Here is a 25,995-nt window from a genome sequence, read left to right as displayed (position 1 = left end):
CTTGAAAAATATATAATATTTGGACGTCCTGTCTTCATTTTTCATAAGATGGTGGTTGTCACAGATCTTTGCAATATAATATCTAACCATAGTTACCACTGTATATGATCAGTCTCACAAACTCAATGCTGTGTTGTTTGCACCTGCAAGACAATGGTGGATTTGGCCACACCCCCAAATACCCAAATGTGTGTTTCAAAGAATAGAACAGTGGTTGTCAACATGGGGTCTTGAGACACCCAAGGGTCATTGAGTGGGCTCCACAGGTCCCCAGTTAAATTAGTTATGAACCAAATACACTCTTATGGGTCTGTATCTGTAACTGTACACATGAAGAAATAACTCCATGTGTACACTCTCAGGTAGTAGCGACAAGTAAACCATCTTCAATCTTTATTCTCGATTCTTTACAGTAGAATACTAAAACATATCACCCACCTAGTTGGTTTTGTTACCAGTCACAGGTTCATGGCAGTGTGGTTCTGCGACACTGAGCCACAGTGTTCATGTGATGTATACTGTTGACAGCAGTCAGAGGAAATCGGTTGAAGGAGCTCAGAGGTAGTGTGTGTGTGTGTGTGTGTGTGTGTGTGTGTGTGTGTGTGTGTGTGTGTGTGTGTGTGTGTGTGTGTGTGTGTGTGTGTGTGTGTGTGTGTGTGTGTGTGTGTGTGTGTGTGTGTGTGTGCGCGCGCGCGCGTGTGTGTGTGTGTGTGTGTGTGTGTGTGTGTGTGTGTGTGTGTGTGTGTGTGTGTGTGTGTGTGTGTGTGTGCCTGCTCGTGCGTGTGTGCCTGCTCGTGCGTGTGTGCGTGCGTGCGTGCGTGCGTGCGTGCGTGCGTGCGTGCGTGCGTGCGTGCGTGCGTGCGTGCGTGTGTACATGCATGCATGCTGTGCTCCTGTCCATGGTGTGTGAGCAGCAGTGAGACCCTCATGGTGTGAGGTGTTTCTGCTGACAGGAACATATTGAAGGTAATGGAACCAGAGCAGTGCACTAAAACATCAGTGAGCTCCACGCACCACTGAACCTACAGATGACAAAATGCCTCACCGCCGAATCAAACACAATAAAGACGAGAACAGGACTGATCTTTCAATGCATAGGTGTTAAAATATGTATTTTCACTTGTGCCAGTGTAAGGTTTACATAAAAATATAACATTATCTCAGGAGTAAAATGCTCCCATACGTGTGTGAACGTACATTATGTGTGAACTTTTATAGCAGCTACAAAGAAATCATGAAAGATGTACTGTATGTAATGTATATAAGTATGTTTGTGTGTATGGCTAACGCAAACCCAGATTCCTTGTTTAGCGATCCACTTGCTTGTCATTCCACTGAGCATCACACTTCCATGTGTCACACTGAATCCACCCACACGGAAACAGATTTCTGGCTCAATCGCTCTAATTTACATCATGTGCACTCCATTATAGTGTATTGGAAATGTCAAACCACTACTCAACCAGACAGAAACCTAATACTCAGCTGCACTCCCAAGTGAAAAATAAATGTATTTTTTTTGTGCTAAAGTATACTTTTAGCACAATAAGTATGTTAATTGTCAATTTGAACTTTTGTCAAAGCATACTAACAATGCATTTTTGCAAAAATATATTTAGCAAATATAATCAGAGTGCATTCAAAAATATATTTCTACAATGCACATTAAATGTCAACATGAATTAATTTGTCATTTAGCACATTTGTTAAAAGTGAACTAAACAAAAATATATATTTAATTCAATAAAAATGTACTTTTCAAAAGTCTATTCATATACTGTTTAATTTTAGTTTAACTTAAGTACATTTAATGTTAAATATATTTGTAATTATTATATTTTAAGTGCTTTTAAAGTATATTCATAGCTAATTATCCTCAATATGCACTTATTTTAAGATATACTATAATATGCTTATTAAAAGTATACTTTTCACAAAAAATATTTAAAATATGTTCAAGTATATATTTTTGTAAGTATGTTAATGCCTATTGTATTGAAAGTTCACTCAAGTACTACTTCGTAAAAGTACACTTTTCATCAGTGCATTTATAGTATAAGGCTGGAAAAATATACTGAAAAAGCATTATACTTAATGTTTGCTTTAGTATACTTTATAAGTATACTATTTATAAATATGTTCCCGGATGCTATTAGTAATATACTTTTTAACATTATACTTCTAATATACTTATTTTAAATTGCATTCAAAACATATTTCCACGAAGCATATTAAACGTTAACATAAATTAATTTGTAATTTAGGACATTTGTGAAAAGTGTACTAAACACAAAATATATATTTAATTAAATAAAAATTTACTTTTCAAAAGTCTATTCATATACTGTTTAATTGTTGTTTAACTTAAGTACATTTAATGTTAAATATGTTTTAAATGATTATATTTTAAGTGCTTTTAAAGTATATTCATAGCAAATTATCCTCAATATGCACTTCATTTAAGATATACTATAATATGCTTATTAACAGTATACTTTTCACAAAAACTATTTAAAATATGTTCAAGTATATATTTTTGTAAGTATGTTAATGCCTATTTTATTGAAGTTTCACTTAAGTACTACTTCGTAAAAGTACAATTTTCATCAGTGTATTTATAGTATAAGGCTGAAAAAATATACTGAAAAAGGCATTATACTTAAAGTTTGCTTTAGTGTACTTTATAAGTATACTATTTATGAATATGTTCTCGGATGCTATTAGTAATATACTTCTTAACATTATACTTGTAATATACTTGTTTTAAAGTGCATTCAATATATATTTATACAAAGCACATTAAATACTAACAAATTAATTTGTAATTTAGCATTTAAAAAAAAAAGTTCACTAATGTGCTAATACATTTTGAATGCACTTTAAAACAAGTATATTACAAGTATAATTTTAAGAAGTACATTACTCCTGGATGCTATTAGTAATATACTTCTTAACATTATACTTGTAATATACTTGTTTTAAAGTGCATTTAATATATATTTCTACAAAGCACATTAGTAAACTTAAAAAGAAATGTGCTAAATTACAAATTAATTTATGTTAGTATTTAATGTGCTTTGTAGAAAAATATATTGAATGCACTTTAAAACAAGTATATTACAAGTATAATATTAAGAAGTATATTACTAATAGCATCCAGGAACATATTCAAAATAGTATACTTAAAAAGTATACTAAAGCAAACTTTAAGTATAATGCTTTTTCGGTATATTCTTTCAGCCTTATACTATAAATGCACTAAAGAAAAGTGTACTTTTAGGAAGTAGTACTTAAGTGAAACTTCAATAAAATAAACTTTAACATACTTACAAAAATATATACTTGAACATATTTTAAATAGTTTTTGTGAAAAGTATACTTTTAATAAGCATATTATAGTATATCTTAAAATAAATGCATATTGAGGATAATCTACTATAAATATACTGTAAAAGCACATACTATAATAATTTAAAATATATTTAACATTAAATGTACTTAAGTTAAACAAAAATTAAACATTATATGAATACACTTTTGAAAAGCACATTTTAATTTAATCAAATATACATATATATATACTTTAATTACAATACTTACAGTATCTGAAGTACACTTTTGCTGATGTCATTAAAGTATACTATCATTACATTTATGGTGGCTAGAGGAAGTCCATTTCCCAGCATGCGCCCCAGTGCAAGGTGGGAAATGTGTGTTATTGTTCCTATTTGTGTTATTATTTGAATATGGGAATGCGTAGTGGGGTTATGCTATGGGTCATTGATTTTAGTGTTTTGTTGTGGTGCTATTTGGTGATTTATGGTATTTTATGTAATTTTTTAGTAAAACCATGAGTGTAAATGTCTGTTTGTTTAGTCAGTCTCTCCCCCTTTTCCCCTTGCATATAACGTGAGTGTGTTGTTGATGGTTGCACCAACCGAGAATTGTCATGGCTCTTACAGACAACTAAACCACAAGCCTCCACGTTACATTGCTCTTCCATTCGTGTAGGTTAATTTTGAAAACATATTAAATTTCATTTCTCAGAAGTATATTGAATATACTCATTTGTACTTTTTATAAAATTCTATTTAAATGATGTTGTTTGGAAACATTTAAGTTGTACTTAATATACTAAAAGTTGCACTAAAGATATGCTAAAACATATCATTAATATACTTTTATGTACTTTTGCCCCCCAAAAAATACAATTTAATTACAAATATACTTACAGTATCTCAAGTACACTTTTGCTGATGATCATTAAAGTATACTATCATTACATTTATAGTGCAATACCAATACATATCGATTACTAAATAACTATATACTGAGTATATAGAAATTATGTTTAAAATATACTATCAATGTATTACAAAAATATTTGGAGTATAAAATAAATGAATTTGAAGTATGTTTTTAATAGTTTCAAGTATACTATCAATTTATTTCAAATATACTTGGAGTATACAATAAATTACTTTTAAGTATGCTTTTAATAGTTTCAAGTATACTATCAATTTATTACAAATATATTTGGAGTGTTAAAACAATGAATTTGAAGTATAATTTTAATAGTTTCAAGTATACTATCAATGTATTACAAATATAATTTGAGTATTAAATATATGCATTTGAAGTATGCTTTTAATAGTTGCAAGTATACTATCAATTCATTACAAATGTACTTGGAGTGTTAAAACAATGAATTTGAAGTATACTTTTAAAAGTGTCAAGTATACTATCAATGTATTACAAATATAATTGGAGTATACAATAAATTAATTTGAAGTATGCTTTTAATAGTTGCAAGTATACTATCAATTTATTACAAATGTACTTGGAGTGTTAAAACAATGAATTTTAAGTATAATTTTAAAAGTTTCAAGTACATTATTAATGTAATAATAATGTAGTTAAACTATGACAATAATGTGCTAAAATATACTTTCGACGTAATAATAGTATATTTTACATTCACTAACTGTGTACTTTTTGTTAATTTGAGTTGTAGTTTAAATGCATTATTATCCCAAATTTAAATTGTGTTATTTTGGAAAGACTTAAGTTGTACTTAGTATATTAAAAGTTGAACTAAAGATATTCTGAAACATATCTGTAATATACTTTTATGTACTTTCCCCTCCCAAAAAAATACAATTTAATTACAAATATACTTATAGTATCTGAAGTACAGTTTTGCTGATGTCATTAAAGTGTACTATCATTCAATTTATAGTGTATTACCAATACATATCAAGTACTAAATAAATAAATATAGAGTACATAGCAATTATGCTTAAAATATACTTTCAATGTAATAATAGTATATTCTAAATTAACTAACTGTACATTTAGTTAAATTGAGTTGTAGTTTAAATACATTATTATTACATTGAAAGTATATTTTAGCACATTTGGATTGTAGTTTAAATACTTTATTATTAAATTGATAGTATACTTGAAACTATTAAAAGTATACTTCACATTCATTTATTTTATACTCCAAGTACATTTGTAATACATTGATTGTATATTTTAAGTATAATTGCTGTATACTCTATATATATTTATTTAGTACTTGATATGTATTTGTAATGCACTATAAATGTAATGAAAGTATACTTCAGCAATTGTACTTCAGATAAGTACATTTGTAATTAAATTGTATTTTTTTGGGGGGGGAAAGTACATAAAAGTATATTAAAGATATGTTTTAGCATATATTTAGTTCAACTTTTAATATACTAAGTACTACTTAAGTCTTTCCAAAATAAGACAATTTAAATGTAATTTATAAAAAGTACAAAAATAGTATATTAAGTATACTTCTGAAAAATATATTTAGTATATTTTTTTTTCACTTGGGCTGTAAGCACTTAATATCCTTAATATACAATGTTACGGTCAAATCTACGTAATAAGTGTTGCATTTATATAGTGCCTTTATCCAAAGCGCTTTACAATGCGCATTACATTCAACCATGCACAGCACGAACCTGCTCATCGGGAGCAGTTAGTGGTTAAGTCTTGTATCAAACAGGGCGCTGATTCCCAAGCTGCCACTCTACCTCCTGAGGCACCAGTAATAAAACGTAATGAATGTAACATAAATCAATACACATATCAGGGGTTGGAATAAAGCTCTAACTGGATTAACTAAATAATTAGCATGTAAATGAACATGCCTGTACAATTTGTTATGTTGTACAAACAATTAACTGAGACATTGAATAAATGAAAAGGTTCCAGTTGTCAGTCTCAGGAGAGACTTGCCTGCAACCAGAATGCACATTCACAGAGGATAAGATCCTACTGACATCAACACAAACCATCCGTGTAAATAAGAATTTGTTCTCAAGTCACCTGTCTAGTTAAATAAATAAACAACTCATCTCAGTGGAGAGGTACAGCAGATGTGCTGTGCACACAGACCATACCAATAGATCCCTAAGGAGTAGATTGGTCTAGGGAGTCGTCGTGGCAGTGAAATTGGACTTCTGTTCTAAGTCTTGTTGTAAGTCCATGGATAGATATTGTTCAGACAGTAGTGTTCAGGGTGTTCAGACAGTAGGGTTCAGGGTGTAGGACTCACCTTGTAAGAGTGTCTGGTTCTTGTTTACAGGTCCTCTGTACTCCACCTGGTAGCGTTTGACCTGGAAGCCTGGAACACAACTCTGATGACCTTCCTCTGCCTGACCTCCTACATGGACAACCTGAAACAAACAATAACAACATTCATATTAATAACAAACAACTTGACATAAACAATTCAAACCCCTGATAATTATAATAACAATAAATAACGTGATAGAGGTCATAATAATATCAAAGGTGCTACAGACAACATTCAGCCACTAGATGTCACACTCCACTCCACATCACAACAGCCTTGGTTCCGTATTTGTCATGTATCATATTGAGCTATAAGGCAGCACACACGCAGTTTACACCATTGTAATGCAGAGCCTGCTTCCCAGTGTCTCTTTAAAGGAAAAAAAGTACCTTTCACAATGAAAACACAAGTGAGATGGATAATGGCGGCCATCAGCTTACAGAAGTAAACAAAATTATAGCTCCTCCGCGCAGTGGTTGGGGGACAAGCAATTAGAAGCGGAAGAGCAAACATTTGGAAATGGAGAAAGATGGAAAATATGAGATTGAGGAAGACAAATGAGAAATACATGAGGGTGGATCAGCAGAACTGTCTGGATCAAAATGTTAATTAAAACAATGGAGTAACTTGTCTCTAAATCCACTGCATGTATTTAGTCAGTTAGTTACCCAGAGGAAGTCTGGCATAGGACTTGACGTGCATGCAGAGTTTGTTGTTGTTACTCAAACGCTGAGTTGGCAGTGCCTGCTTGGTATCGAACCCAGAACCTTAACTCAAGGGGAACACTCTACTGATCAAAGTACCCAGGCAGGTATACCATGCAAGTTACTGTTCAATAGAGGAATTTAGTGAGAAGAAATATAACCAAGCAAAACTGTATTGTTTAAGGGAACCTTTTTCAGAGTTGTACTTGTACTTTCACTTTCGCTTAAAGTCCCTTGCATTACTCAAGCCAGTTACATCGCCTACCACAGTATGAAATTCATCTACACCCTCAGTTGACAATATCAACTGCTATACAATCTAGTTAGAGAGAGAGAGAGAGAGAGACTGCACAGCATAGTTCCCGAGGCATTAGCATGTTTATTCTGCACCACCCAGGACTCGAACTCACAACCTTTGACACCAAGGGCAAGTCATGAGGTAATTGAGTTACACCTGCTGTCCTTGCCAAGTGAGAAACATGCATGCAGATGGCTAATTGTAGTGTTATAATTAGTTGGGCTACTGGCTTTTAACACCACAGGGCATTGGTTAAGCTGCTGCAGAAAATGCAATGTCCAGTCCAATGTTAAAATTGAATCCATATTATTATTAATGTTTTAAGGTGTGCAGGACATGAGTTGTGTGTGTCGAACTAAATTAATCTTGTAAGAGCTGACATCCGAAGTAACCCAGGATCTTCTGACGTGGCCATTACCACCCTGATTTGAATGTAAATTAGATCAGTGGTTCTCAAGCTTTTCAGGCCGCGACCCACCAAATAATCATATTTGAACCCTGCCAAAAACTTAGAATTGTAGGAGTTGAGGCATTGACACAGGTTGAGAACCACTGTATTAGATAAGTTCGTCGAATCAACCAAAATAATATTGGAAACAGCAGGGTAGAATGCTGAGGAAGTATCTTAGTTTGACTCTTTGTTGTGTGTCATATAATTGCAGATTTCAAACAAAAATTTCAAAATTCAGTTATCAATACATGCTCCATAAGGGAGATTTATTTTTGTTTCAAAACGCTCTATTGGTTACAAAAGGATAGAATTCTAGTAATTGCTGTAAAAATTATATATATTTTTTAATATACAATCCTGAAATTCACAACAAGGAACATGGAAGCTTTATTCAGCAAGGATTTTCTATAATAGATGCTCACAGTATACAGTTAACTGTGACAGTCTGAATATGCCTTGCATATGGCTTGCAATGAGTTTGGCGTCGAATGAGCAAAACATGTGGGAGGTAATACAGAAGGTTTAATTAGTTTTACAGTTTATGAGAAAAATTGAGTGATGGAGTTCATAATTACTACCAGCTCAAAGCATAATATGAGCATTTCTGCTCACTTGGGCCTACATTTTGATGAAAGTTGCAAGGTAGACTACAGTAGCACACAACTGATAGCTGTAGCGCCACCATTAGGGCTATTGGACCACAGTGCCAGCTGAGGACGTTTGACATACTGTATGACTGGACATGTGTGCCAAGTTTGGTTAATTTCCATGCATGGGAAGGCAGATTTCCTCCCAGAAGAAGATGAACAATCAGAAATACAAGAGGGACAGGCAGCATAGCTGGCCAGTTGTTTACGATAATCATTATGCAAAAGCTGCGCGTGTGCGCGCGCGTGTGCGTGTGTGTGTGTGTGTGTGTGTGTGTGCCCATTGACACAGTGGAAAAGCAATCCCACACAACATCACTCTGCGTTTATTCTTGTTGTTGTTATAATTATTTTTTATTTTCTTATGGTGTTTTATTTCAGATGTAGTGTGGTTTGAGTGGATGGGTGTGTATGTCCCCTATGTGTATGTCCTTGTTGATGTAGCTAAGTTGATTGTTATATTTGTTGACATGGTCTATTTATTGTTATGTTTGTGTGTTGTACTGGAGGACCCCCTCGAAAACGAGATGATGTATCTCAAGGGGCTTATCCTCTAACTGAAATTTCTAAATAAATAAATATCTACATCCAGTAGAAATGTTCACTGGCCTAATGTGCCTTTAGATGAATAAAATATGAACAATGATTTAAAGTGCTGTTCTTGGTCACATCAGTATTATCGAGACAATATTTATGAAAAGTAAAGTGGGAACATATCTGCCAAGAGCAATCAACGACAGGAGGCTTTTATGAGAACGAGGGAACACCAGTATCAGACTAATAATAAGGCAGCCTACAGGTCAAACAGTAAATCAGTTTCTTTCATTCTGTATGAGGCTGCTTTTTATTTGACATCAGGTTCAGTTTTTCATTTTCTGGTGCAGAGAGAGATTTATTCATGTTCAGACAAATGGATTGGACAGCCCTGGCCAAATGGAATATAAAGGATCTGAAATCTTAACCTCGGTCATGTCGCACTTTACCTTCTCACAGCTCATTTCACAGCACTGTGTTTAAAGAACAGAAACTGGGAAATTCCAGGAAACCTCTCAGATGAATTAGATGACTATTCACAGATAAATAAAGCATGCCAGTCTTCTCCTGAGATGGCAGAGAGAGACTTTTAAAACCAGCCAAAAGATACAAAGACACAATAATGGCAATATTAATGGAATCGGTATTGTTGTAGAGACAAAAAACGAAATGTGGAGAGACAACCTGTGATTTTCGCCAAAGGAATAGGAGGAGACACAGGTGACATGACATCCATGACATTAATCTTTTCAGAAGTCAACATAACTATTTTGCCAGCCTGATCTCCAGAGAATACCGCAACATTGCACGGAACAGTGCACTTCATTCCGTGGATAGTCGCCTCGGAACTCCCAAATTGCGTGCATATGTACGGCGAGTCCCACGGTGGGCGTAACCAGTCGCAACACGGAAAAACCCGGAAGCAGAGCAGTCCCCACAATAAAATTTACGATTCTGTGCCTATCGGTACATAACTCAAACGGCGCTGAGTAGGCACAGGCGAATGTCCCACCGTTCAGGACGGCAACTCGGTCGCTTTAGCTCCCTCGGTGGTCCTTCACGGGGGGACAATTCGCCTGTGACTGCGCGCCTCCGAAATGGTTTTGTCACAAGGCAGCGCCGTACCATATGCACGCAATTCGGGAGTTCCGAGGCGGCTATCCACGGAATGAAGTGCACTCGTTCCGTGCAATGTTACGGTAATCTCTGGAGATCGGGTTGATTTTGCCGTAAACACAGTTGACAAGTGTAGTGTACGGCCATTATGGATAGCGGCGAAAAGCCAGGGTTGTAGTTTCCACATTCACACATGTTTACCCCAGTGACATCACCGGGGTAAACGTTTCAGCGGTAAACGTCTCAACTCAACAGCGTTTCAGAGACACGGAAGACAGTTCAGTGTTATTGCTGTGAAAGAACCATTAAGAAAGAAGGAAAGTTAGTTAGCTGGTAGATAAAAAAAATGCCTACAATAATGATGTCAGGGTTAATGTTGTTAATGAGTCCTGCGTTGACCATTTTGCCTTTGCAATCTTTTGCAGTCACTGAAACTTGCTCCACTGTTGCATCAGCATTGAGTTGCATCGGAGGGCTCAGAAATCATTGACGTTAAATTATTCTTGATGTTCTCTGAGGTTCACCATCATAAGACACATACAGTTGATATTGGTTGTTTTCTGGTCCATAACTATCCACATAATGGGAATATCAAAGATCGAATTAATTTGTAGCCTTTCTTATTTTTTACTTGGGGCTCTAATCTGTCATTTTGATCAAAATGGAGAGTCTCAGTCTATACATCTCTACAAACAGGGCTTTACAGATGAGGGGAGTTTTAAATATTTGAAAATGTTGAGAGTGGGTCAAACTAAATGTGTTATTTTTGCTCGATTAACATTATGTAATGTCACAGACGCTAAATGTGATGCACCCACAATGCAAAGCTGATGGCAAAGCTGGGCTAAAACTTAAGCTGGTCATTACAGACTGCAGAGAGAGAGAGAGAGAGAGAGAGAGAGAGAGAGAGAGAGAGAGAGAGAGAGAGAGAGAGAGAGAGAGAGAGAGAGAGAGAGAGAGAGAGAGAGAGAGAAACAAGGTTCGTAAGACAGTTAACCATTTCATGTCAAGGACCCCCACATATGTATTTAGCCAAGGGTCTGAAAAGATTTTGTGCTGGGCACCCTGTGGAACCTCCTCAAGCACCCCTGGGGGTCCCCGGACCCCACTTTGATAACCACCGTCCTAAGAGATTCATCTGCTTGAGGAACAGGCTTTGGCAGCGATTCACTCATAGAGGTCGTTACGTGGAATGTCCCTGTTAAGTGATCATGACACCCACAGGACCTGATGCTGTTCCTGCAGGTGGCAAAATGCTCATTCAGTTCTATCACCAGTTTGATACGGTACAACGCTTATTAGCCCATAAACTCTCATCAAAACAAATGGAGAGCCAGCAGCTGCAGTCGGCATGTCAAGAGTACATACACAGTGAGTACAGCCAAAACACAATGAACACACACACACACACGCACACACACACACGCACACACATTCACCAAGCCGGAAGCCCAAAACATGCAAACAATCAATTAGCAAATCACACACACAGACACAGACACACACACACACACACACACACACACACACACACACACACACACACACACACACACACACACACACACACACACACACACACACACACACACACACACACACACACACACACACACACACACACACACACACACACACATAGCCGGCAAACAACCAGTTGTCCAATTACAGTAGTGGAGGTCTGCTGTCATGCTGGGGTTTATATAGTCGTAAGATTTTTATGTTTATTTTTTTATTTGGCTACAAATGAGGGGGCATGAGGGTTTATACAGTATATTATATTTAAATGTATTTGTATATAATATATTATTGAGAGACAAGACAAGACAAGATAAGCCTTATATTGATCATTTGAGGAAATAAATGTAAAATGTTAGATATTATAAATATATAATGTTAGATATTTCTGCTGTCCAGCGCGAACCTGCTAACTCCAAAACGCTCATTGTTCAGGAAACTAAAAAACTAAATATATTTTTTTCAGGAAATGAAGAAAACCTTATATTTTTTTAAAACAAAGCAATACTGCCTCATCAAAGTTGGTTTAGTGACTTTATATATTGTCAGATACTTGCATGTGTTATTATATTATCAACACTTTACCCAAATCGCGGGTAAATCAACACTTTACCCAGCGCAAGTGAAGTTAGTAGTTTCAGACGAGCAGAAATCAAGCTGAAATGGAGTTAGGTGTCCAAACACTCGCTGCTGAGGGAGAGGTTTCAAAAGGGTACAAATTCCCAAAAGCTAACAATGGTCCAAGCTCACAATGCATCACAACAACGAGTGAATTAATGCCCTGATGCTTCATGACACTTATTATATAGGCCTACAATAATAAACAGGACTTTAAATATTACAATAACTTCTGCAAAGAGGTAGTAGAACTAGCGCGGCAGAAATGCTATGAACGCCTTTCTTCTTGTCACATTGCTCTCCTCATTAAACACTTCATAGATTTTAGAAATATAATTACTTGTTTTCATAACATTAGCGTCAGTGCTAAGTTTGATAAACAGGTACACTGCATAGTTTTAACAGACTAGGGGAGTTTGTTTACGTGTTCCTCCTCCTCGTTCACTGCGCAGCGCGCTCTACTCATGCTGTGAAAAGGCAGCACTGGAGAGGAGAGGGGGGAGTTGTTTGTTTTTGACGGACAGTTTGAGGATCCAATGGAGTTGGGAGTTTTCGTCAGAGGCGCTTTTTAATACTTTTCATTGGTTCAAATGTTTTGATTTTTTTACACAGACGTAAAGGGTGTTCAATAGCGTTGATTTATGAAAAAAATATATATATATGAAAATGGAGTTAGCTGGTTCGTCCTGGACACCGACGATATATTATAAATTGTAATTTACAGTATTTGAATTAAGACCAGTCTGGCTGTTGAATGTGTGGTAGTACATTATGTAAACTCCCAGCGTATATAGGAGCATGAGTGTGCAATGAATAGAAACGCGCATGTGTGTGTGTGTGTGTGTGTGTGTGTGTGTGTGTGTGTGTGTGTGTGTGTGTGTGTGTGTGTGTGTGTGTGTGTGTGTGTGTGTGTGTGTGTGTGTGTGTGTGTGTGTGTGTGTGTGTGTGTGCGTGTGTGTGTGTGTGTGTGTGTGTGTGTGTGTGTGTGTGTGTGCACCCATTGACACAATGGAAAAGCAATCCCACAAAACATCACTCTGCATTTGTTCACTCACTGCCATCGTAGTGCTGGTGAACCATACTTCCTATCAGGGGAAACCATCTGCAGCCTATAGGCCTAAACACTCACACACACTCACACATGCACACGCACACTGTCAAAAGTTCACAAATATAGAACACACACATATCATTGCTGTCGGGCAGAAACCTCTTATCTACATATTTTAATATATATTTTAATATATAATAACATTTTTTTTTTTTGTGTAAATTAACAGCCTACTTGATCATACTACAGCGTCACACATAAGCATCAAAAGTAGCAGATGCACAAGCGACGTGTATTGAGCTTGTAGATCTGCTACTTTTGCTACTTTTGAAGTTGAATCCTGAAAAGTAACAGTTTTCGACATAATGAGGTTTCCACCCGACAGAGACGATATAGATAGAACAACACATCAGCTCTTCAAACCCTCTGTCTTCTTTCAAAGAGTCCAGTGAGAAACATTTCTCTATTTGATGTTGCTGTGAAAACCTGGTTGTTTTGTGGTGATTCTCTCAGTGTGACCTCACCAGAGCAGAACTCCACATGCTGGGGTCCTCTCTACAGGATACAAAAGAGCCTTGGGCGCAGCGCTAGAGCCAATGCCAACTGTGTAGGTTGTCCGATTCAATCCGGGAAAGCATCTGTCATTTTAGATTTTAGCTATATAAATGATATAGCAACATATGTTATTCAGAAAACTGAAAACTGGAAATGTTATGATACAATAGCACAGTGGTTCTCGACCTTTTCTGGATCAGGGCCCACTTGAAAATCTCAAAGGAGTTTGCGGCCCACCCATCTGACCCCTTAACACACTGGGGCATGCAACATGCTGCGCGATATGGAGTGGAGAGATGTGGAGGTGAACTGGATCCATTACATTACATGGAGGAGGTGTGATGCCTCCAGACAAACACCAGTCTACTTAACAGAGGATGTCCCATTTGAGTTTGGGCTTTATTTACATTTTGAATTTTAAATATACAATTTATTCAGGAAGTCTTTCCATGGCTGCAGCACATGCTGTATAAGGACAAGAACAAATTATCGTCTAGTCTACTCCCCTATGAACTGACACAGTGCCATTGTTTAGAATGAATGGGGTAGAGAGAGAGGGAGAGAGAGAGAGAGAGAGAGAGAGAGAGAGAGAGAGAGAGAGAGAGAGAGAGAGAGAGAGAGAGAGAGAGAGAGAGAGAGAGGAGAGGGAGAGATGGGGATTAGTTTGATGTTCTTGGGTTATTTCTTGTGTGCTTGTTGTCGTCAGCCCCCCCCCCACCCCCCGCCCGCCATGCCCCGCCATTAGTGCCAATTACACCGATTCTACTGATGATGTACCGTATGTCAACTGTTAAAGATCTAGTGAAATGAAAAATGTGTTTATCACAATTTTAGAGCATATCCGTGGTCATCATATGGGCATATACAATAGATGCAAAAAAACAACAAAAGTTTTTGTGTAGTTTTATATCAAAAGACCCTATAAAGCCAATCTTAATTACTACTTACTGTAAATGAAAACTTACTGCGTGATGACATAGATCAACTTTCTTGATTTCGTTCACCTGTGTGATTCCCAAACACAGATGATTTTAATTACAGAACTATTCCGTTTTGAATCTCATTCAAGATGACACCCACACAGTGTATTACTCATTGTAAACTAAAATATGTATCTGAAAAGATTTTAGGTTAGAAAGAAGCAACAAATATTCTGCACAGTGGCCATCTCTTTCTCCCAAAATGTCATTGCACTGGATCTTTAAAGCCAGTCCACATCAATGATTTGCGAGGCGACAAAACCGCTGCAGAGAAAAGCTGAAGCGGTCTGAATTACCCTGTTGCAGGTCGGCGCGTTCCCGCTCATTGAGTCGCAAGTGATTCAACTTGCAAGCAACAAAGTTGCAACACATTTCTGATCACAGACGTTACTCACACTAATCTGCCATTGTAACGTTACACAATGTTGTCACTCTTTCTGTCTATGTCTCTCTCTCTTTCTGTCTCTGTCTCTCACTCTCTCACACACACACGCGCACACGCACACACACACACACACACACACACACACACACACACACACACACACACACACACACACACACACACACAGTCTTTTATCTCAAGCACCTGCCGAGCGGGAGAGAGAAAAATAGAGTTATCGAATGGGAGAAAGTAAAGGACAGTGTGAAGCTACAGCGAGCTTGTAGGCTACATCTGCTATTTCAGATATATATATATATTTTTTTTTCTTGAAAATGTTTGAAGATTTTGAATAATCTTCTGCATTTTTTGTAACACACATGTTCTCTTCTGAGGGTCCCTGGCACAATTTTCTTTCAGATGGGGGTCCGTGGCCAATATCAATTTGGGAGTCCTTGAGTCCTTGTCCTTGAAGTTTGAGAAGCACTGGTTTACAGTATATCCCATGGGTGTGAGGCTGTCCAGTTGCATATAAATTAGTTGCAAATCCCGGTTTTAGGATTCCGTTTCAAGCGGTTGCAAGTTGCATCTGGTTGCGTTGTGAATCATTGATGTGGACTCTGTGTTAGTTGGTCTGTGGCGGTACCTCCCTCACACTAGAGTTCAATAGAGACACACGGGGACTACAAATTTCACGCCCACTTTTGAGACAGCGCCGCTACTCGAGGTCCGTTAGAACGATGAACTGCAGCTGCCAATGCATTCCCTATGAGAGGATATGAAAGTTAGCCTACTTTTAAAATTATCCTGCATTAACTGAAGACGATATTGATTTAAATAAAAATATGTTTCCAAATGTATGGAGTGTCTTTGTCAACATATCTTCTTGTTTTCTTAATAGTTGATGTGTTTCACATTTAATTTGCCACTTTAACGAGTTACCCATAATGTTAACACAGCAGAGGGTAGACAGCAGACAGACAAGTTGTCGCATTTCAGTGACATCACTGTCTTTACGAGCGCCGACCAGTGGCGTACCCACTGTAGAGGCAGGAGAGGCGGTCGCCTGCCCAACTAAGATCTCGCCTCCCCTAAAAACAAAAAATAACCCGAAGATGTGTCATTGCGTGCTTAATGTCCTCAAAGTCACGCATCCAACAAGCTTTGAACTGAGCAGATTGGACCTTCTGTTCCAGAGATAATGACCAAAACCTATTGAAAACGGCCACTTTCGCCAGTTTTCTGGGTATTGAAAACCTCAAGGGATGCGTCCGTGACGTATATACCATGCGACCACTTAAACTCTGGATCTCCGATGCTAGCGGTTTTGACATACTGATGGAGTATATTATAGTATATTGTGGGAAGTATATCAAGATGACAGATATGGGACATTAAAAAGGACAAATTAAACAAATGGGACAGATTATTAGAACACAAAAAAAATCGCTACAGCCTCAGTAGTTAACCAGTGAAATGACGGTATTTTACAATGCCTCTCATAGAGATTGCATTGAGAGCTGCAGCTCATCGTTCTAACGGACCCCGAGTGTCAAAAGTGGGCGTGGATTTGTAGGCCTTCCGCTTCCGGCCGTGTGTCTCTATAGTGTTAGTCTGTACTGTGTTCATGTGCTGCAGTTAAACATTAACGTTACCTCCCTCACACTAGAGGTCAGTGTTAGTCTGTTCTGTGTGTTTGTGCTTGTCTCTGTACACTTGTGTTTTCCAAGCATCCAGCCAATCAACCAACCAACCAACAAGCATCCTGACATCTCGCCACAATCTGTCCATCTCCCTTTCCCCCCCATTCCTGTTTAATAGATGTAAATGTCAGTGCACACACTTCAGAACAGGACTGACTGGCTGACCTGCCCAGGCCTGGCCACATATAGTACTGTGCGTAGCCCCCATATGAAGCCAGGAATCTTGGGGAATGAGAATCAATCAGGCTGTGACTCAGACACCTGCAACTGGCAGGTTAGCCAATCATGAAGCACCTGGGTCACAGAACCATCTGGCTCTTGGCCCAGGTTCTGCTACTCTGACCACACCTGCTGGGCCTGTGAGTCAACACTGCTGTAAACACACAACCACACTATAGAGAAGGGGTAACAGAGCAAAGAGAGAGAGAGAGAGAAAGAAAGAAAAAGCACAGCAGCAGAGAGTCACAACTCTTCCTGGACAAGAAAGTCCCTTAACCGTGAACGCTTGTTGCACCAGAACACTTGGGGTCTAGAAGCTAAATTACTTGGTGCACTGGATTGCCAGTGGGAGCAATTTATCCATTTATAAAACAATGTATAATGCAGGATTTGTTCTCTATTTCCAAGAGATTCAGGAGCTGAGAAAAGTCAAGTGGTTCTGCTGGTTCCCATCAATAAATTATCTGGTCAATGAAATTTAATTTAAAACCATGTCGGTAACACGTTTTTCATTGCAGTCAGAGCAATACACGAGGATTAAGTCAACTGTGTGTTTCCTAATTTTCTTCTATCCATATAGTGCACTGACTATTAGAGCCAAGCTGTGTGAACAGCGAGTATTTCTTAACCTTTTTCACGCCTTCCAGCTTGTTAATACTTTCCATTCAAACACGTCTCACTTCACTACACAGAAACAGGAGGAGAAATGGATTGAAATGGATTGAAAAACAAAAGTGCCGTATCAGATGCTATCTAACTTCATTCATTTGAGTGCTTGTTATTTGTTCCCCACCAGGATCTGGATGTCAATCAGTGAACTTCTACTTCTATTCTATTGATCAGCAGATCTAAAACTTTTTCATTTCAAGGACCCCCAGTTTGGTATCCATTAGGCCAGAGACGCCTCTGATAGTATGGTTGTATTTTCTCACAGTTGCAGACTTTAAGGGTCCATTTGGAATCCCCTCAAGAAACCCTGGGGGTCCCCGGACCCCACTTTAAGAACCAATGTACTAGATAGAATTCAGCCGGAAAGGAACATTTTGTGGAAGAGTCACAGAAGGTAAACTAGACAGAATAATGTTTCAGAATGCACCAGTAGCTTTATTTACTCTTTGTTTGATAGTTTATTTAGTTTTGACCACTGAACCTCAGCTGGCCGTGGCATTGACAAATGGCACTGCATCACCAACAACTTTAAACAAAAGAAGCCGTATAGACAAGGAGTGTTTTCTACTTTTTCAGCTACCGTCAATCACAGTCCACTTAACCTGATTGGTGATGCTATCACACCTTGGACTGAAAGACGGCAAATTGGAACACGATCCAAGTTTGAATGAGGCCAATCAGTGCTCTTTATCCGGGCTCAAGTCTATCAGTGGGGGGCATCAAACGGTGATGCACTGGGGACAATTGATAGGCGGAGATAAGGGTCGAGATGTCTTTGGACCCAGCCTCAGGAGGTCATTGTTATCACTCAGTCTGTGTCTGAGGCCATTGTTTGGTCTGTCTGTTGGAGGCTGCAGTGCTCGTTAGAAGTAAAGGATTGTGGTCTTCATTTGCTTCATTTGTCTCCGCACGTAGTTTATCTGTCCTTATTGGCTTATCTTACTCCCTTCTCACTGACTGCTATTTATCACAAGTAACTGGTGCTGAGCATACCTTCTCCTTGAGTGCTCCACCCAGGGTCACTGCTAGCCATTTGGGTGCCGTAAGTGTAATTGCTTTGTGGTGCTCTGTGGTTCTTTAACATAAAACAAGTAAGTAAAGTGCTGAACACTGCAACAAAAACAGCATATTAATGGGCAATATTAAACATTTATTAGATCATACCTTTAAAAAGCCCAGCCAGACTGCAAAACTCCGACATGAACGTGCCAAGGTTTTAACCTGCAGAGGGTCATTAAAGTCATGTTTCCCAGACTCATTGACTCTAAAGTCTGGAACAGGCTAGTTTTTGTTTACCATCAGTCCTTTGGAAACTGTACTAACCTGGAAAGACATGAACTATTTTACAGCTCATATTGTCCCCACTCCATATTACATGTTACTTATTGTCACTCAGCGTTTCATAAATTATTATTAGTAAGTATTATAAAAAAATATATATGCTTCAATAATTGTACAGCATAAAGGGTCTGATTCCTGGGGTGAATGGCAAGAGCCTTTGCTATGAAACATAGAACACATTTTGTTCAATAGAAAACTCTCGCCATCAGCTGATTAAGACATCAATAACACAAGCAAAGTGACACTACATTATGCAGCATGCAAATGAGCATATCGCTCTCTCTGCTCTACTTTCTACTCTTCCACCCCCCCCCCCACACACACACACACACACACACACACACACACACACACACACACACACACACACACACACACACACACACACACACACACACACACACACACACACACACACACACACACACACAATGCGTCACATTGTGAAAAATTCACAATGAGTATAACTTAATGTTGGCACTTGGTACTTATATATTTTGACACCAATGCTTTTGCACTTTTTCTCAAGGAAATGTTTGAATACCGGCTTTTTTACTTGTAACAGAGTACTTCTTCCACCACTGCGCTCTTCTCCTCTGGTGTGATGTCACTGAAGCTCTCCAGATCACTGATGATGTCATCCACATGTTTACATTCCCACCACGTCACCCAACACATGTTACGATGACATCCGCCAGAGCATCATTAGCGTCTTTGCTAAATCCGGTGTATTTACATTACATTTTGATGTTCCGTTCATTAACCCATTCAGTCCGGGAACGCATTTAAGATTTCTTTGGCTATTCAAAAATAGCAGATATACAAGCTCATAGTGTGGCACGAGTGCTGCTATTTAAATAAAATCTTGAACATTTGTGCAAATATATATATATATATATATATATATATATATATATATATATATATATATATATATTTATTTGTAACATTTGTAACTCTGCTTCTCCCCCAGAAGCAGAGTTACAAATGTCCGCAAAAATAAATAAATAAATCCCCCTGGAACTGGTCCCTGGAACTAAATATTGTACAAATGTTCGCTTTAAAAATATATATATTCCAAGATTTGCACAAATTGTCTTGATTTTTCAAAAATAGCAGATCTACAAGCTTGTAGCGCGAAGAAATCTAAAATGACACAGATGCGTTCCCGGATTGAATGGGTTAATATGCACTGTCCCGTCTAAATAAATAGATGAAATAAAGTCAGTCAACCATGCCGTTAAATGGATGGAAGAACTCTCTGTTACACATGTTTCACATCCCTCACAGGAGGTACAATCATTCTTTCTCCAGCATATTTACCCAAAATGCCCTGTTCTCCACAAGGGAAATACTTTTCTATATCGAACACAACATGCTATATTAGTAAACAAAACACAATCTCTCCCTCTCCCTCTCCATCTCTCTCTCTCTCTCTCTCTCTCTCTCTCTCTCTCTCTCTCTCTCTCTCTCTCTCTCTCTCTCTCTCTCTCTCTCTCTCTCTCAAAGGGATTTATCTCATCTACATTTCCCTTGTAAACCTAATGAGCCGCAAACATTTATGCATTACAAATTGTATTAGAGGGAAGCTGTCTCTTTCGCCCTGCTGACTTTCATTAATAAACATGCACAAATATTTATCCACAGTAAACAGCAGAAGATCTCGACAAGCTGTGTTCTGTTTAATGTGTTGCAAAACATATGAACGTGGCAGTTACATCAAATAAATACATTAAAAATACAACACACAAGTCCAGTCAAATAGACGCACTGCAGGCCCTTAGAAAGTCAATAGAAAGATCTTTTCCAGGATGTGGTCATGAAATTCAATTCCATTGATGGGACTAACCTGATTTCATGGGGGAAGAAAAGCACATTTTGGAATACAGCAGTACATCCAATCCCACTTGATTCTGTCAAAAGCAGCAAAGTATGGAATCATATTCCATGCTTCCCAGCTGTGAGCAGACACTTGACTCTGATGTCAAAGTGGATCGATTATTCTCAAGCAGAAAGACGTCTGGCTCTATGGCTCCTCGAATGAATAAAACCAGTGGTGGACAAAGTACTCAACCCCAGCACTTGAGTCAAAGTATAGATATTCCCGGTCAAATAATTATATTACTCAACTACATGTGAAAGTTGCTCTGTCAAATGTGTACTTGAGTTAAAGTACAGGAGTACTTGCTTTTAAAAATACTTAGGTATTCAACATTCTACTTTGATATACAACACTGCATGCATTTGACAGTGAAATGCTGTTTATTTGGTATCTTGTACCTCAGCTGCGGTACCGTGGTGCACGATACTAGAGCGCCTTGCGCAGAACCTTGGAGAGCTCCCGAGGAAGGATTTCCCTGTCAACCAGACAGTGAAGGAAACTTGGACTTGAATTTGTCTGTTTCTGTTTGTCTGTCAGTTGGTTTGTCTGTGTCTCTTTTCCAGTAGCTGTCAGTGTGACTGAGGCTAGAAGGCTTTCAGTGAGAAAGTGACATGAATATTAACCACAGAAGGAGATGAGCTGCACAGAAAACTTCCCTGAAACCTCCAGCAGGCTGATACTACACACGCACGCACGCGCACACACACACACACACACACACACACACACACACACACACACACACACACACACACACACACACACACACACACACACACACACACACACACACACACACCCACGCGCACACGCGCACACACACACACACACACACACACACACACACACACACACACACACACACACAGACATGCACGCACGTGCACGCTCACATGTGAGCACAAGCACATGTTTACTGCAATGTTAAACCTTGTACAAAACATTGAGTGGATGTCAGGTTGTAAGAGGAGGTTTGCATATCACATTGAATACTGTGGGTGTAGGTTAATTCTGATCATGATCACCAGACGCTCTTGGGGATGGGTGTTATTATCATGGTATTAATTAAGGATTACCGATGTTTTTATCATCAAGTGCAACAGTGTTGCTCAAGGCAATTGTATCTATTCACACACTAATAATTTGGATAAATTTGAATTAGTTCAATAGAGGTGGAATCATTTTCCAGAATGTGAAGCCTCTCTTTTTCTTCCTCTCTATCCAGACTCTTTCAATCACCCTTCAGTGTTTTACATTCATCTGCATTTAGCTCCAGGATCTACGCTTCTAGTTTCACACAGAGTTTACATCGTTTCTCATCGATCACAGCTCAACCTTGCCTCTTCCACCCGCCTCCTCACTCAAGTCATTCTCTTAAACACCCTTTCAAAATTCACATCCCAATGACAGGGTGAGTGGTGGAGAATGGTTGAATGGTTCAACTGAATTGTTTCCTCCACGTCTCCACCGCTATAAGCATTCAGTCTTCTCTCTAGTGTTATTCCTGTGCCCTGTGTTTAAGCAGCGTGCCCACTGGCTGTAATTCCATTCCACTCCACTGTCATTCTGACACAATGGAGCCAATTCTAGGGAGCTAATTGAGGTGCTGTCAATTATAGTGAGGGGGAACGTGTTGTCTCTCCAGGTTCTTCAGCCTGGTGACAGAAAGAGGGCAGTCATAGGACACTGGAGGTGTTAGTTTTGTGACATCTTTGTGGTCAGATGATGTTACATACACATCCTGCTGTGTGTGTAACTGTTCCCCATAGATGTGCACCAATATGATTGGCTGAACAGATGTGCCGGTCCTAGTATATGATAACTAGCCCAAATGATAATTGGCTGAAGGCATTCAGGGATCCTGCCCATCTGGTTTGTCAGTGGTCTATAAAAGGAACTAATCTGTTTTATGCTTTCTCGCTTGCCTTTACATGCTGCTAGCAGTCACTACAAATTAGTGCTTATATTGTATTGGACCCTTTAACAGGAGGGCAGGACCCAGTTAAGATTACAGGTTATAATTCACAATTTAGTCATTTAGCAGATGCTATCCAAAGCGACTTGAGATCAGAGCAAATGTCATGAACTCTAGTCACAAGTAGAGTGCAAAGTAAACCAATTTAGTGCTTCAAAGGTAAACATCAAACCTATATCTGTCTAAACAACATGCTATCTACTAATGCTAATTAGCATTTGTGGTCAATCAAACAGTATGTCCATATAAATAACATATATGCACAAGTATCCAGCCTATTTCTGCATTATTATTATTATTGTAAACATTTGATTAAGGGTGGACCGGCTCATGTCACTATGACTCAGCCATAACCATGTAAGGAGTTCCCAATGCAGCTACGCCCAAATCTGGAGTGTGTTGTCTAACCTCAATGTGTCGTCATGGCATCAGGCGGAAAAAAATCAGTCAGCTCCATATGTGGGCACGAAAGGGGGCATGCCCACATCAGTGATCTCCATATATGGACATAAAATGACAAGGACTGACAGATACAGAGATCCAGTTGTCCAGAGCCACAGATCCGACTGCAATGCCCATACTGTATATGTTCAGGTGCATATACTGTATGGGACCGACCGACTTCAAACTCGGCGCGCGCAGCGGCAAGGACGATCCAACCAATATGCCCATATATGGACATTCCAACATATACTGATCAGGTATCAGGGATCTCCATCTATGGGCATTAAAGGGACACAGGTAGACAGACAGATACAGAGATCTCTATATGGCCACAAAAAGGACACAGACAGGCGGGTACAACGGGTACTCTGACAAAGTACCCGACTCAGACATAATTGGTCGGATCAGCGGTGCGGCCCGAACCTATTATATTATAATAACTAAATCTAGGAAATAATGTGGATCTCTGACTTCACGTGACCAGCCTATGACATCAGTCATCTAGTACAGTGGTTTTCAACCTTTTTCGCGTCACGGACCCCCATTTGAAAAGATATGACAGGGACTCAACCATTTTGATTTCTTGGGGGTCCCAATCTACACTGTATTACATTACATTACATTACAGTCATTTAGCAGACGCTTTTATCCAAAGCGACTTACAATAAGTGTATTCAACATAGGTAGGGAACGAAAACTACTAATCACCAGAAGTCTTTAGTGCATTTTCTGCAAAAAACAAGCAACCAAGAGTATACCTAGCGCTAAGGTAAAAGTGCAATATATCAGCTACCTATTTCCTTAAACAGATGAGACAAAATAGCTAAATCAAATGAGCATGAGCTAAAACAAATAAGTGTATCGACTAAACAAGATCCAATAAACAATCCAATAATCCAATAAACAATACAGCAATAGAAAACAAGCGTTCGTACAACTAGTTAACAACAAGTAGGTCAGGCAGAGAGGAAGGGTAGTGTTTCCTGAAGAGGTGAGTTTTCAGCCTGCGGCGAAATATGGGCAGTGACTCTGCTGTCCTAACATCAGTGGGAAGTTCATTCCACCACTGTGGGGCCAGAACAGAAAAGAGTCGTGACCGTGTGGATCGGCCAGAAGGACCCTTGAGTGACGAGGCAATCAGTCGCCCCGAGGTGGCAGACCGAAGTGGTCGGGCAGGGGTGTAGGCGTCGACCATAGCCCGGAGGTAGGAAGGAGCTGTTCCTTTCACTGCCCTATAGGCTAGCACCAGGGTTTTGAACTGGATGCGAGCCGCTACGGGGAGCCAGTGTAGAGAGCGGAGAAGGATGGTTGTGTGGGAGAACTTGGGGCGGTTGAACACCAGACGAGCCGCAGCTTTCTGAACAAGCTCCAGAGGTTTGATGGCAGATGCCGGAGCACCAGCAAGGAGGGAGTTGCAGTAGTCCAGGCGGGAGATGACGAGAGCCTGGATGAGGACCTGGGCTGCCTTCTCCGTGAGGAAGGGGCGAATCCTCCTGATGTTGTAGAGCAGGAATCTGCAGGACCTCGTCACTGATGCGATGTTTGCCGAGAACGTCAGTTGATCGTCCAGGGTCACACCCAGATTCTTCGCAGTCCGAGTTGAGGTCACCACAGCATTATCAATGGTGATGGCCATGTCTCGGTGCGGACAGCCCTTCCCCGGGAGGAACATCAGCTCGGTCTTGTCCAGGTTGAGCTTCAGGTGGTTTGTCGACATCCACTCCGAGATGTCAGCCAGACAAGCAGCAATGCGTGCCTCCACCTGGGTATCAGAGGGGGGGAATGAGAGGATTAGCTGGGTCTCATCGGCATAGCAGTGGTAGGAAAAGCCATGGGAGTGGATGACAGCACCCAGAGATGTAGTGTAGAGAGAGAAAAGAAGAGGACCCAGAACCGAGCCTTGGGGAACCCCAGTTGTGAGCCTGTGTGGTTCTGACACAGACCCTCTCAGCATCACCTGGTAGGAGCGACCCGTCAGGTAGGATGCAAACAGGGAGAGTGCAGAGCCTGAGACACCCATCCCCTCGAGGGTGGAGAGGAGGATCTGATGGTTCACCGTGTCGAACGCTGCAGACAGGTCCAGGAGTATCAGCACGGAGGAGAGAGAGTTCGCTCTAGCGGCATGGAGCATCATCGTTAGTGTTCATTTAACTCTGAGAGTGTACAAATGTACATTTGTTCACTCTCAGAGTTACAGACACATAAGGGTCAAATTGGTCTCTAACTATTAATTTGGCTGGGGACCCCCTGGAACCCCCTCAAGGACCACTGGTGGTCCCCGGACCACTGGTT

The 25,995-nt window shown here is 39.3% G+C and overlaps 1 protein-coding gene across 1 annotated transcript in view; it reads right to left on the bottom strand.

Annotated features, from left to right (window-relative positions):
* Positions 1–25,995, bottom strand: part of cdh13 (cadherin 13, H-cadherin (heart)) — a 266,521-nt gene that overhangs the window by 158,963 nt on the left and 81,563 nt on the right. The window contains exon 2 of the mRNA XM_080437656.1: positions 6,596–6,716. Within this exon, the coding sequence (XP_080293782.1) occupies positions 6,596–6,716 (121 nt within the window). The remainder of the gene's footprint in view (positions 1–6,595; positions 6,717–25,995) is intronic.

Source organism: Gymnoscopelus braueri (assembly GCF_963280865.1).
Source record: "Gymnoscopelus braueri genome assembly, chromosome: 9".
In the NCBI taxonomy this organism is placed as follows: Eukaryota; Metazoa; Chordata; class Actinopteri; order Myctophiformes; family Myctophidae; genus Gymnoscopelus; species Gymnoscopelus braueri.
Note: the sequence above shows the minus strand (reverse complement) of the source record. Positions and strands in the feature narration are given on the sequence as shown.